This window comes from Leguminivora glycinivorella, chromosome 3, assembly GCF_023078275.1.
Source record: "Leguminivora glycinivorella isolate SPB_JAAS2020 chromosome 3, LegGlyc_1.1, whole genome shotgun sequence".
NCBI classification, from domain to species: Eukaryota; Metazoa; Arthropoda; class Insecta; order Lepidoptera; family Tortricidae; genus Leguminivora; species Leguminivora glycinivorella.
Window position 1 is genome coordinate 13,901,404 of NC_062973.1, and position 15,752 is coordinate 13,917,155.

At 36.8% G+C, this 15,752-nt stretch overlaps 1 protein-coding gene across 1 annotated transcript; it reads right to left on the bottom strand.

Annotated features, from left to right (window-relative positions):
* Nucleotides 1–336: 336 nt before the first annotated feature.
* On the bottom strand, nt 337–12,565 carry LOC125224836 (cationic amino acid transporter 2-like). Its single transcript, XM_048128314.1, has 11 exons — nt 12,298–12,565; nt 9,828–10,077; nt 8,961–9,245; nt 8,760–8,864; nt 8,302–8,686; nt 8,079–8,218; nt 7,888–7,990; nt 6,889–7,043; nt 5,583–5,749; nt 5,119–5,227; nt 337–622 (listed from the first exon to the last, which is right to left on the bottom strand). Exons 2-11 carry the CDS (start codon nt 10,075–10,077, stop codon nt 525–527), a joined length of 1,797 nt encoding a protein of 598 aa, XP_047984271.1. The 5' UTR covers nt 12,298–12,565; the 3' UTR covers nt 337–524.
* Nucleotides 12,566–15,752: the final 3,187 nt, after the last annotated feature.

Below are 15,752 nucleotides of genomic sequence, written 5' to 3' on the forward strand. Positions count from 1 at the left end.
ATATTCATTATAATGAATAAAATAAATATTTGAATAACTATTCAGTGTATTCATTTCCTTTATAACTGTTACCTGAAATAACCATAATCAAGGACCATATAATACGGGACAGACAAAGCCCATACAAAAAAGCGTACCCCTGAAATGTATGGGCCTTTTAGGCTTAAAACTAGATGGCGCTGTTTCGCAGCCTAGAAGTGGCCAAAATCATATTTTACCGGAATATTTTTGTGTTTTTTTTATAAAAACAAATGACATGCTTCTTTATTTTAATAGCATGATATCACGTCAATACACAGTTTGAAAAAAAAATTGCAGACATCATCAGTGTAGTTATGATAATATTTAATGAGGTACGATTCTTAGTATGGAGACTGTAAATCCTAATCATGCTTGCCATAATTATGAGGATCTTATTTAAGTACTTATAAATAAATTCGTTACAAAATTCACATACGAAAGTCTTTTCCAACAAAAATCGGAATTGTAAAGAAAAACTCAGTATCTGTTCTCAGTGTTCTCTCTTATTTCACGCAGTGATTCTCTGCCTTCTCCAGATTAGCAGCTGGCTTGCCTTTATGAATGCTGTTTTTGATGCCATACGTGAAATAAATGATGAGACCTGTAACGAAAGATGATGATAAGATTTATACTTCTAAAACGAGAAATATTATTTGATATTTAAGGGTCAACTTTGTGTTTAACTGGTCGTAATAAAGCGATGAACGATAAAATCGGAAATGCGCTGATTGCACCCCGCAACCCGCGCTTTTCCTCTTGCTTCCCCCGCGGTCATCCCCCGTGCGCGCGCTTTTTAAGCGGTTGTACGTCATGACATGACCACAGTATAATAAAGAGTATTATCATACAGTATGGCCACTCCCGCTCCCCGCTGAAAGTGCCGCCCACCCCCTCTCGGTTACCTCACAGTTACCGTCTGTCAAAAACGCGAACAGTCGACCTGTCATATGTCACTCATACAAGCATAGTACGCGTTCACCTACACGAGCTTAGAATGTGTGCTAGGAACGCGCCTCTTTCATATATTTGATCGCCAGTGTCCGAGGTGTGACATGACACACATTATCAATGTTATCAGCGTGCAGCGCCAGTCGCATTAGGACATAGACATCTTGGAGTCGTCATTCCACTTATTCTTCTGTGTTTGTTTATTTTTTGTGACTTCAAGTCAAGACCATCAAGTACGAGTAAAATTCTAATTCGTCACTTATCTGTATCTGTATGTGCTATGTAGGGATAATAATGATAATTTTGACGACTGGTCTGGCCTAGTCGGTAGTGACCCTGACCCTGCCGACTAAGCCGCGGTCCGGGGTTCGAATCCCGGTAAGGGCATTTTTTTTTTTTTTTAGTATGAATAGGTAGACGTTTGACCACGATCACACATTAATACAACATTTTCATATTATGATTTTTTGTCTTCATATTTTAATTTATTTTCTAAATAATAACCATCCCCTATAATGTAAGTCAGGTAATTGGTGTCATACGTTCTAGCGGTGACATGGTATCGTACGAAATCCAAAGTCACATCAAAAAAATGTACGAGAATTGTACTAAATTGTCGCTTATTTAAAAAAAAAGTACCACACGTATTTACAAGAAAATAATTGATCAATATGTCACCGCGTAGGAAGCATACTTTCTGGCGGGCGCTATCTATTTCACTATGTAACAGTCCATTTTTCTGTGAATCAGAAAATATGTACGAAAATTATACTACATTGTACGCTAATTAAAAAAATGTACTACACGTATTTTTACAAGAAAACTCGGAAAATTAGGAACATGAAAATAAACTTGAAAACGAAGTAAACTCAAATTATTAAAAATTCGCCAACTAGACATCAAACTGCCGTAGAGATATTAAGTTTTTTTATTGAGGTCAGTGCCGGTGAATTTTTAGGATCTCAATAACAAACTTAAATATTAAAACATAAAGTTTAAATCAACAAACAATTTTAATTAATTTAGGTAATTAATCACATGTGAAGTTACATACAAAATAAATCCACAGCGCAGGCTTCGTCACAAATGTCAAGTGGGTCATTAATACAATATAAAGTTTAAATTGCAACGTTAGATTTTATTGAAATCTAAAAACGCCCTGATTTCGTCACTCGCTGATAATGTGATGACTGATCATCAACTATCTTATGGCACTTCATGCAGTTTCACAATATGGCTCGGCTGATGGTGAGCAGTCACAGATTTTGACATCACCTACCTTACACAATTCAATCTCGCCCAAGACTAAACAAAGATTATAGTTACTATGAGTACTACTCGACGATAAACATAATATTTATAAATAAAATAAAAAAAAAATAAAATAAAAATCATTTATTTCGGACCACAAAATCCATACAAGGTTAATACTTAAACCTAATACTACCACTATGTTAATTTCCTTAGTGCCTAATTACTATACATATACTATTTTTCAAAATTGGCTAGGGAGAGGTGCAGGTTCGACCAGTGTTGCATATAGCGACTATCAAGCCGGCCCGCTATCGCACCCAGGATACCGTTGCTGCTGCCAAACACTCTGCTACGCGTTGCTGCGGCACGCTTTCTTAATGTGGCATAGAAACCGTCTACTTGAGCGTCCGCAAACATACCAGACGCGCTACAGAAGCGTGGCAGCCGCAACAGCACCCTGAAGGCGTTGTTATACTGGACCCGTAGAGCACTGATCGAGCTTTGCGAATAGTTAGCCCATAGGCTGCAAGTATACAGAGAAGTACAATAGGCTCTAAAAAGCGTTATTTTCACCTGCGCTGTGCATCCTCTGAACCTATGTGCTATCATATTCGCCCTTATCGCCAGCGCCCTACGCTCCCTATCTATGTCTGCGTCATCACGCAGATTTTCATTTACAATATGGCCAAGATACTTGACACAAGTCACTCTTTTAAGGGGTGTCCCATTCAGATACAATGGTGGTACAAAAGATGGACATTTTGACCCTGATTTAAAAACCATAAGTTCACTCTTGAGAGCATTATATTTGAGGCCATGATTACAAGCATATCTCTCACATACTTTAAGCAACATTTCAAGTCCACAAGGCGAGGGACTGAGCAACACCATGTCGTCCGCATAACTAATATTATTCATACAGACACCACTTATATGACAGCCGACATGCATGCTGCTCAGTTCCTCGATGAGCGCGTTGACGTACAGGTTGAAGAGCTTCGGAGATGATCTCCCGCCCTGTCTCACTCCGCACTCCAACCTGTACTCCTCCGACACTTCCTTGCCCCATCGGACAACATTAACTTGAGACAAGTACCAACTCCTAAGTATATGCAGGATGTCCTTCGGGACCCCGGACGTTTCTAACTTGGCCCACAGTAGATTGTAATTAACAAGATCAAACGCTTTGGAGAGGTCCAGGAAACATGCATATACAGGCGTCTTCCTATTGGTATAATATTCAACGGTGTGCTTGAGGCTAAGTATTGCGCTTTCAGTAGATAGTTTGGGTCGAAAACCAAACTGCGCATCACTGATCTGTATGTATCTATCTAACTCAGCATCGAGCACCGCATCAAACACCTTAGCCACGGCCGTTGCTAGAGAAATGGGCCTATAGTTGGCCAACTTAGCTATATCGCCTGTTTTATTTTTTACAATGGGAACAACCACAGTGCGAATCATATCAGGTGGTAGGTAAGCATGGCTGATACATAGTGAAAAGAGCATTGCAAGGACCCTGGGCAGATGGGGCCCGGCATGTTGCAGGTGCTCAATGCTAAGCCCATCATGCCCAGGGGACTTGCCGCCCTTCATATTCTGAATTATTTTAGTTATTTGATTTGCAGTAATTTTAGTCGTACACACAAACCCATGTGCCCTAACCACCTCACTGCTGATCTCAGTACTAAGGGCAGACTTGACAGAAAAATGATTCTTAAACAAATTAGCTATATTAACAGGATTGGTCTCATTATCAATACTCACAGAGAGCCCAGGCCTGTGATTTAATCTGTTTGTACCTTTCCAAAAGTTGCGAACATCATTTTTACCATGAAAAGAGGCCAGCCGGGGATTTATTATAGGGTAAAATCACCAAATAAACAGTTAAGCGAATTTCCTAAATTTTACACTCTTTTTCTATATGATGTAACTCACTTTCAACAATTTTAATTTTTTATGTGATACCGCATTAATTGAGTTTAGAATAAGCTATTTTCGGGACTCATGTTCAGTAATTTTATCAAAATAATTATGTCCAAAAAGGGGTCAAAATTCCCAGTAGTTGAACAACGTGCCCTATCTCTGAACGATTGACCCCAATAGATGAACCAGGATAAAGCCAGAATAATGTGCCCAATATATGAATGATGTAACTCCAATACATGAACAGGCGTAGGCGGGGACAAAAAGTAGCATTTGTGGGAAACAGTTTAACTTTGCGCCTATTGTAAATGCATTGGTATTAATATAAAATGGTCTTACAATATTTAAAAACAGCAATAGATTAAAATATATAAAAATATTTTGAAAATTAAGCGTTAATTTTTGCAACCACTACCTAAAACTTGAACGAATTAATTTAATAATCGATGGAATCAGGCGTTACTTTGCGGAAATCCATGTTAATCATAAACTAGAACTTTCCTTTGCTAATCCTCGAATAGATAACGCGCAAGTCAATCAGTGCTAACCTGCTATAATTACTTGCGTATTTTTTACATGCAATTAATTTTCCCACCCTCCCACCGCAAAAATATATATTTATTTGCGTATTTATTTTTATTTTTGCGGTGGGAGGGTGGGAAAATTAATTGCATGTAAAAAATACGCAAGTAATTATAACAGGTTAGCACTGATTGACTTGCGCGTTATCTATTCGCGGATTAGCAAAGGAAAGTTCTAGTTTACGAATTAATTTAGTTGGTCACAACATTAATGAATTGAACGAACTGATTTGATGCGAAATTCATTTATTGGAATCCTAAAAGAACGCAACCTAAAAGATGAACCAGTAAATTTTCCTAGTTCAAGTTTTGGGTACAGATTCTATAGTTCAACAATCCCGTTTTTATAACTGTTGATTCTAGGGTCAGTTATGGTGCCTTTACTTACCGATTACCATCCAACCTGCGAACTGTGCCCAGGTGATAGCCGCCAAACCCCACATCAAATTGAAGTTGATAAAGATACTCGTTGCTGGGAGAAAAGGTACTAAGGGTACCTGAAAATAGAAAATTCTACGAACCACACAACTTAAGGTCACTCACTCGCTCTAGCCACTAGGAGAGTAGGTGAGTCTAGACATGTCAGATAGGTAACCTAGGTGTAACTAAATAGGTAGGCACATTTATTATTGCTCAGCCATATACAATTATACATACCTATAGGGCTAATTTACCGCCCCCTAACGTAAAGTAACTACGAAAATGATGATTTCAACAGAGTTATTACTTTTGTTTATTTGTTTCTTACTATTGTTTTTCTTATTAGTTTCTCGCTACCTACTAGAATTAAATTAAGATAACCAAGACAGGAAAATAATTATACCATCCCATTAAAATTAAAATAAAACTTACGGAAAACGGAATATCTTTCCGCGATCTTGGCTGGGCGTTTATGCACACCAGAGGGGTAACCATGGCCAGTATCAAAATGGTAATTACAATAATGGCCCACGCTTCTCGGTTGATAATATTATTGCCGAATTTCCTGATGAAACCCGCAGACAATAAACTGACAATTACTGAAAACAGTTAAAAAATAGAGCAATTATTATTAAATACCCTTACAAAGCATAAAAGTTTTTTTTTTTAACTTTTTGTGCGTTTTGATTTTCAAACAGTCCATATTTGAAGTATAAACGTAGCGCGAACTTTGCATGCGTCAATAAAAACTGTGCAAAAATGTTTTGAGTTGAGTTGAAGAGCAATTCCCGAATAGTTTGTACATTTGGATCACGTCTCCGATTTTGATAAAAATTGGTAGGCTGATAGAGTCCATGATGCTGAGCAAGATCCACTAGGTTTCCCAAAATGTCCTAGGTTGTTTGTATGAAACCTTCCTTTTTTGTTACCAGATTTCTATACATTTTCGGTAACAAAAATTTCATACAAACAACCCTGGACATTTTGGGAAACCTAGTGGATCTTGCTCAGCATCATGGACTCTATCAGCCTACCAATTTTTATCAAAATCGGAGACGTGATCCAAATGTACAAACTATTCGGGAATTGCTTCTTCCGAGTTTAACAGCATTTTTCACCACAACAACAACGCAAAGGAAAAACAAACGGAAAAACTTTACGAATCAGGTTCAAATGAAGCCGTCAAAAAATGTAATTTGTACTTAAGTTTACTTTCACGTTAATTGGTTTTTAATTTAATTTATTTCCTGTATATATAGGCTAGGTTTTGTAAAAAATAGGGTTTCCAATATGCGCTAGTTTGCGTCTTTTTGACAAAATTTGGAAAAAATATATAAATTCTCTTTTCCGCACATCTTGCATTATATTTCGCTAGTAGATATTATTTGTATATTGTGCAACGTGGGGCGGAAGTTCAATATTTCTAACGAGAGCAAATCGCGATTACTTGCCGGAGCGATTTAAAGACGAGTTTGCAATATTCTTACGCCCCGAGTTACAGACAATGTTTTCATCACACTCGCAATGTAAACAATATTTAATATATATACTTAAGAAAAGGTTAAGTACGGTACGAGATTTCATAACTCCCTTGGGAGAACGATTTTTCTATAACTCTCGCTCCGCCTGCGTGTAATAGCACATTTAAAGTGCGAGTGTGATGGAAAAATATTCCGTGTGTAAGTACCTATAGCATATACGGATGCTAATTAAACTAGCGCAATGATCTTGCACTTACCGTAAATTGTGACTAGGTACGATACTATTTTTGAAGTACGTTTGGTTGGAAATGCTAAATTATTGGCATTTATCAACCGCTGCGTGATATTTTTTACTCTCAGAGGCTCTTCAAGTTCAACTAAATGGTTTTCAGGCACCTCATCGTGTTTGTACCTTTATTGGGAAAGAATATTTGATGCATTGTAGGTATTATTAATTAAAAAGTAAGATTCTTACTTGATAAAAACCTAACCTATACGTCATATTGTAAAGTAAAGGCTACATGTACATAATTAATTGTGGAAACGATGATGATGGAGGTAGGAAATATATGTATAACCTCGTAAGGCCCACCATAGTTCGTTTTCTTACTTTTAATTTGACCCTATTCTATATGTAAATTGGAGAGAATTTCGTTTGTTTCAAAAACCAATGAAACAAAAGAAATGCTACTTTATTCTATTCATGAAAGATTGAAATTAGATTGCAACAACTATGTACATACATTGTAATGTACATTGGGCCTTACGAGGTTAATATAATAGGCTTATCTTAGAAAAAAAATAACTTAGTCACCAACCCAATGGTGATACCACGAATAATCGTGTATTACTATGTATGTACGAATACCTATGTAGGTATTTATCAGCAGTTCTCGAAAAGTTTGTACAAAAATTAAGGGAAAAGTTAAATTTGTTTTTATTAATTCCTATTTTGTTACCAAGATTTTGTTGATGAATTGAGATTTTATTAAGTTTTATTTCGTCATTAAGGTTCTCTAGTATCTATATTTTCTTAATTATAACAATTATCCTGTATATATCTTACGAAAGTCGAATTATATTACTAAATGTTAGTAACAAAATAGGATCAATTAAAATTTGCTGACGTGGCATTGTACAAAGTTGACGGGAATTGCTGTTATAGGAATTCGATTCCAGAGTCATTAGATCTGTAGACAGAACCTTAAGTGCTTGCGGTAATCCTAATTGAAAATTTATATCTACTAATTAACTACCTCAGAATGAGTACACAAGCAGCCACGATAGAATAGGAGAACAAAGTGCCAAGGCTCATCATTTTCGACAGCTGACCTACGTCAAAAAATGCAGCAAGGGTTCCTGAAAGACAAATTGTTATATTTTAATCTCAAAATAAATAAATAAATACTTTATGTAACTACAACTCTATCAAGAAAAAATTACATACCGGTGAAAACTCCGGCTATCAAAGTTCCACCCATCGGAGTTTGGAAGCGTGAATGTATGTTTCCAAGCCATTTGTACAGTAAGCCGTCAGATGCCATCGCATAAATTATTCTCGGTAACGGGAACAATGCACCGACCAAACTGAAAATGTAATGCTCGTACAAGCTGTATCCACAAGTAATTGCGTTTACACGCATCCATTTTATTTCGTTAGAAAAAAATACCTTGTAGTTAAGCCACAAACTGCGCCGACACTCACAATGTAAGTGGCCCAGTTCCAGCTGATAGATTGAAACATGTAGATGAAAGGCGCCTTGGTGTTTTGGTCATAATATGGGAGAACTGTTGTCAGGATCGCCGAGATCCCGAAGTAAGCAAAGAAGACAACTACCAATGATGCAACTATAGCAATTGGTAGTGATTTCTTCGGGTTTTTAGCCTCTTCCCCTGCGGTCGCGATACAGTCGAAACCGATAAACCCGTAGAAACATTCACCTGCGCCGGAAATTATTCCCAGCACTCCGTAAGGTGCGAATCCTCCTGTTCCATAGTCAACACCTTCGGTTTTTGGTAATTCCTCTTTGCTGATCTTCCAATTCGCAATGTCGGCTGTTAAATAAAGGAAGTTAAGTAGTCAACATTTTTTTTTTACTTTTTACTGATTAAACATTTTTACACTTACCTTTAAATAATCCAGATGTGACAACAAATATAACAATAGTTAAATTAATCATTGTGCAAATATTATTTGCTGTTGACGACTCTTTTGCTCCCAGTGACAAGGCCACTGAAAACAAGGAGGAAACATGTTCTTAGTACAGATTATGATTATTTAGCCATCAAAATAAAAATACTTACAGGTTTAGTTTTAAATAAATCTTACCTGAAAATACAACAGTAATTCCAAAAGCCAAGAAGTCTATGTAAGGTGAAATGTACTTGATTTCAATTGTTACAACAGATCTGAAAGCATTGCTTATAGACTGGTTATTAAATTCGTCTATATGACCACTAAGTCCTCGTGCCACACTCGCTGCGCCGATCACATATTCAAGGATGAGTGCCCATCCAATAATGAAAGCTAAGAACTCCCCGATTGTCACGTATGTGTATACATACGATGACCCTGCTTTTGGCACTCTGCTGCCAAATTCAGCAAAGCACAGCCCTAAAATTATAATTTGCATTAAACTAAAAAGGTATTTTGATAGCGGGTAACCTGCCTAAAAAACCTTCCCTCGGATTAAAATTAATGAACATTGGCGATTACAGATTTTGAAAAATGCATACAGTGTGCAAGATAAAGGCTTTTCACAAAATAGTACATTATGATACAAGTGCGTAAAAAAGGAAGTTCGAAACAAGTGCCGATAAATCAAAACACGACCGGAGAGAGTGTTATATATCGACACGAGTTACGTGGTTCATTATATGTCAGGTCGAAACTTCGGACGGCCATGTGCACTGAAAAACGTCGTACGATACACGTACGAAAACTGTGAAAAGGAAATTCATAACTCGTGTCGATTTAAAACACTCTCTTCGGTCGTGTTTTAATTTATCGCCGCTCGTTTCGAACTTCCTCTTTTCCGCACTTGTATCGAAATGTGCTATTTTGATGGCAGCGATCCCATTCATATCTATCCAGGATCAGGTAACGTCAAGACTACGTAGGAATACTATTTAAACCGATCAACGATTGCAGTAGGTATATTCTTACAAATTGTAACTATGTAAGTCATTAATATACCTGCAAACAGAGACGCAATGGCTGCTATAAGGAACGACACAACCACAGCGGGACCCGCATAGTACCTAGCCACGTCTCCGGCAAGCACATACACTCCAACGCCCAGGGTTGATCCTATACTAAGGAATGTTAAATCCAAAGTTGACAGAAATTTCAGTAACTTCGAGTCCCCTCCTGCGTCTATGGTTTTTTTCTTAGTTAACGCATTTTTAAAACCTCGCCACCTCAACGTATCACGAGACTCCGACATCTGAAATGTTTGTGTGACTATTATGTAAGTTATTATTTGGTTATAAAGAAGTAATTCATCCTACTTGCGTTATCCCGGCATTTGCCACAGCTCATGGGAGCCTGGGGTCCGCTTTGACAACTAATCCCAAGATTTGGCGTCGCGTCACTAGTTTTACGAAAGCGACTGCCATCTGACCTTCCAACCAGAAGGGTAACTAGACCTTATTGGAATTAGTCCGGTTTCCTCACGATGTTTTCCTTCACCGAAAAGCGACTGGCAAACATCAAATGACATTTCGCACATAAGTTCCGAAAAACTCATTGGTGCGAGCCGGGGTTCGAACCCGCGACCTCCGGAACGAAAGTCGCTCGCATTTAACGCTAGGCTACCAGCGCTTATAAAAAGTAATTATTAATCAAAAATAAATTGATAGGTAATATTTAACTTGACTATAAAAGGGATAAACAACATCAATGATAAACTTGTCTATGGCTGAAGGCATCTTTCCAGATAAGCTTAAACTTACAATTATCAAAAATAAATCTACTACATTAGCTGTATTGGACTTCATGACAAATATTTTAAATTGTAGGAATAACAGAACACCTGTCACAGGCATTTTTATGGACATGTCAAAGGCTTTTGACAGGGTGAGCCATGACATTTTGTTAACAAAATTATATCATTATGGTATACGAGGGAACTGTTATGAATGGATAAGGACGTACTTAAACCAACGTCTGCAATGTACAGAAATACCCAAATATGACGGTACCACAAAAACGCTAATTAAATATAGATCGGATTATCTTAACGTTACAACTGGTGTCCCTCAAGGCAGTGTTCTTGGACCATTACTTTTTCTCGTTTACATTAACGACTTGCCAGACATACCCTCTCTTACCAACCATAAAATGACGCTCTTTGCCGATGAGTTCTACAAAATTATGAAACAGTCATCAATCGAGTTTTTGAGGATTTTATGGTTAATTAATAATAATTTAAAGCAACCTCCTTAAGACAAAATTTATGGAATTTTATGCAAAGGGAAACCAAAGAATATCAATATAAATTACGACGGTCATACAATAGAGGGTGTGTCATCACTTCGTTTCCTGGGTATTATTTTAGATTGCCACACAAACTGGAAAGACCACACCGAAATGCTCATTGACAAATTGAACAGGTTTATATTTGCCCTGCGAAGGATCTCTCAAATATCGTAACAAAAAACTGCACTATTAGCCTTCAACGGGCACATAATGTCCAATTTGCGTTATGGCATAGTACTTTGGGGTAACTGTAGCAATATGCAAAAGGTATTTCTGCTACAAAAGAAATGTGTACGAGCTATATGTGGTGTGCATCAACTAGAACCCTGTCGACCTCTCTTCCACGAGTTAAAGGTTTTGACATTGCCATCATTATATATTTATGAGATTAGTCTCTTTGTCAAATTGAACATATATTCATTCAAAAATAAGGCATCAACCACAATTTATCAATCAAGACACGGCTCTGATTTATGTTATCCCTATCTCTCTAAGACAGCTTTTTTTTCAAATAATATATTATGCATGTCAATTAAAATATTTAATCATCTACCCCTAGACATAAGGAACTCTGACATGCCCGATTTTAAATTTAAATTGTATAAATTCTGTTTAGAAAAATGTTTTTATAGAATAGATGAATATTTGGCATCTGTAAATGAATGAATAATAATAGGATTTTTATTTTACTTTTATAATCAAGGAATGTATAAGGATTTTAATAATAATATGAATTTCAATATATCAATATATGAATTAACGGTAATCAGAATTTTAATGTGAGTAATTGAATTAATGTCTGTTTTGGAGTTGTATAATTATATGTGTAGACTAAGCTTGTATAACATACTTTTGTATATAATGTTTAGATTTAGTACCTACCTAGCTTATAAGAATATTTTGCATGCTTCTTCAAGCAAAATGTACGCACATTATTAATTCTGTCCACCTATGGTATAACACTGCATTTTAGCAAATAAAATATCTTTATCTTTATCTTTATCTTTATCAATTTTATTTTAGTGTGGCAGCGGAAGGTGGCCAAATAGCAGCCAATATTACTAAATAATGTCGTGGTTTGACCAAGTATTGATGCTGACCGGTCGTAGAGAATAGTAGTCTCCTACGTGATAGGATTTTACGACAATCATATATTAATTATAATAAAAAATCAAGCGCTACATACCTTGATATATAAAGATAAATTATCACTATATTTAACGAAGTAATGACACAATTTTTTCCCATTCGTTAATTGTAAAGGCACGTCTATCAAGTTGCGGTTTCGAACTAGAATGTTTATGTAATTTCGGCCGCTTCCAAACCAATGCAACTTATCACTCACGTCACAGGTTTTTCATCAAAGAACTGGGTATCACAAAGAATGTTTCGTTGGCTAGGGCAAACCCTTCAAATTAGGTAGGTATCTATGTCTTGTATTGCCTCAACTGAATCCTTGCACGAAATTCACGATAGGTACTAACTACTATCATGAAAGTATTCAGATGATATGCTGTAGCAATATTGTACGAGTAAGTACTACCTTATCTGAAAGCGAAGGTTTTATCTAATATTTTCATTTCAAGTGAGTCTTTATACATATATAAATTAAGTAGGTACCAGTGGCGGCTGGTGAAAATTTCTGCTAACACAGAGCAAAAAGAAACTTACCTTAACATTAGGTACTTTACTAGTAATCCATTTTAGGCAAGCCGATGGGAATCGGCTTGTATGGACCAGCCACTGCTGGTAGGTACCTACTTGACTGACTGACTAACTTATTACATTGAATATCCATGCAAGGGCCGAAACTACTGTATAGTAACATGCAAATAACGTTAATAAACGGCCAAATTTTCACTAGAATCCATTAAAAAATGCAGGATGCAAAGAAAAGCATCTACCCAACCCAAATAGGTTGCGAAAAACAGGAAACCCGTTTTTTGTGCAGGCGAACTAGTCTTAGGTAAGATTAACGTTTTTCAAAATACTTTCCTACCTATATGTAAGTTATATAGTTGGAATTAAGGTTTTCATATTTTCTTAGCTAAGATAAAGTTAATCCTATTCACTCATAATATAATTGTTACGATAAGATTAGGCCTTAATAGTTGTTAATGACAAGTAGGTAATGGGTACGATAACTGTGTTCACGTTTCTGCGCTATTGTTCTTATTAAAATTGTATTCAAGCAGAGAAGTGACAAATATATCTATAAAGTAACATTTTTTATCAGCTCTTGCCGATTACGTCGATAACATGTCGATAAAACAGAATAAATTCAAGAACATGTCAAAAAAACTGACCGTATCGACGTCGACCGGGCCTCGACCGCAAGCGCAATTTTCAAAGCGGAATTCTAAGTTTAGATGTTTACGAAGAACGAGTTTCGGACACTGGCGATCAGAGAAATACAAAGTATATGGATGAGAACGCAGGTGAACGCGTACATTATCTCACTCAATATGCTGTTCGGGACAGGCGGTAAATCTAGAGCGGGTGGGGCCTGCAGGTTTGGTCGACGCTCCGGGGAAATAAAGCAACGTTCTTTAGAGCCTATGCGTCAGTGTTATTACTCGAATAGCCTGTAATACGAAGTGAACGCACAACGATGTGTCCAGACTGCTGTTGGGCTTAGCTAGTAGATGTACCTAGTGCATTTGCAATGTTTTGGGAAACTAAGGACATGGTTTTCCAGGAACCATGAGCAAGAATATTGTACATCTACTAGGCCGAATTAGAAGCATACTCGTACCTATAACTGAGCGGCACTCGGAAACTCGAAATGTATGGAAAAGCCATTTTTTTGCAATTTCAACATTGGTCCAAGCATAAAGGTTGTTCATTATTACCTCAAAAATCACTTTGCAAAGTATGGCTGGTTTTATTTATCCTGTATTCTAAAAAGCATCGAGAAATCGATTGAGAATGTCAGTTATCAAAATATTTTTCCGTGGCGCGACAAAGGACGTTGTTTTTGTTTTACAAAAGTTAACGAAGTTAAATTACTTTGTCCCAGTGAAAAGTAAATTGAATTGGTAAAGTTGGTTAAGATTGACGTAACATTTACGTTCTAAAAGTCGTAAGGAAATTTTGACATGGTCTTTGATGATGATTATCAGCATCAAAAGTTTGGCACTTAGGTGCAAGTCGTACTAACAACTGTACGAACTGGGGCCCATTTCTCGAAAGCCACAAGCCTTGTATTACAAGTGTTTTCCACAAATACGATGGTAGTCAATTGTACTAAAATGACAAGTTGGAAAAAGACTTCAAATGGTAGTCAAAGTCTTGACAAATAACTCCGTCTTGTAACTTTCAGTTTTGAGAAATAGGCCCCTGGACTGTAACTACTGATGTGCCGACGGGAAGTTGCCAAGATTCTGAAATTTTCACATAGGAAAACTTCGGAAATTTTCCATACAATTGTATGGATGGAAACTTTCTATTTCATAAATTTTAATTCCTTTTATATTTCGAAAATTTTTCAAGAAATTTAAGATTTTTTTTTGGAAAGTTTCCGCAACTTGCACATCACTAACTGTTAAAGGATTGTAAGAAGCCAAAATTTGATATACAGTGATAGGTAACCAGCTCATCGTCCACATCACAACTGGATCCAATCTATACGACACCCACGGGAGGAAAGGGGGCGCTGAAATTCTTTGATCGTTACCACACGGCCTAATACCTTACTGCTAATGATATCCACATATAATTAACTAGATATGTAATTAGCCTTTTAAAGCTCGGCCACACATGCGCGTTTTGATAGAGTAGGCGGAGCGTTAGTGGAGCGCCGGACGAACGCTGGCGTTGCGCCCCCAACGGACGCCGGCGGGAACTAACGAGCGCGGATTGCGAGCGCAATCGCGCAATCAGCGCGCATTCCGCTCCGCTAACGCTACGCTATCAAAACGCTTTATGTGTGGCGGAGGCTTTATAGTGTAAGCTGGAGCGTAACGTGGCAACAGCGAGGTACACCACAACCACATAAAGTGTGCACCTGCGCGTCACTAATGGAAACGTATTCCACGCCATTTATAATTACATTCTCGAAATAATTAATCAAGTCTTATTTGATTGATATTGTTTAATGTGTTGTATTGTTGTTTTAATGAGTATATTTTACACGTTTTCAAATGTATTGACTCGCGGTAAAGCGTGCTAACATCCGTCCATTTGACGAAGATTGAATATAAAACATTTTATTTGTAATCCTCATTGTATAAACAATATCTATAGAAAAAAAAATCGCAAGAAGCATAATGCAAATTTTATAAATTATTTGCATTTCGTGTGTGGATTCTATATAGAAACTACTTAAATTGAAACTACAATACTTAAAAATAATTCGTATTTTTATTTAAGTAAGTATCAAATATTATGTAGATAAGTAATGCAGTTTTATTCTAATTGTGTACCTTTCATGCTATTTTATATAATCACTTACCTAAATACAAACAATAACATAATATCTAATAAAAATATGTGATAAATGCTATTCTTTTGCTGCTTATGGCCAGAAACAAAAATGGGAATGAGATCTAATAATATCAAGGCTTTTGCAAATGTATTTTACTTCTCGTGTTAAAAAACTCGCAAGTTCAGGGTTCTATTTCGAACCCTTCGCTCACTAGC

What these genes read in the sequence shown, in the direction of transcription:
- LOC125224836 (XM_048128314.1), bottom strand. Translation starts at nt 10,077, where the DNA reads ATGTCGGAGTCTCGTGATACGTTGAGGTGGCGAGGTTTTAAAAATGCG. An exon ending in CACATCTGGATTATTTAAAG is followed by an intron (nt 8,687 to 8,759) that starts GTAAGTGTAAAA and finishes TTTATTTAACAG; the next exon opens with CCGACATTGCGAATTGGAAG. An exon ending in GTACCTAGTCACAATTTACG is followed by an intron (nt 5,750 to 6,888) that starts GTAAGTGCAAGA and finishes AACTGTTTTCAG; the next exon opens with TAATTGTCAGTTTATTGTCT.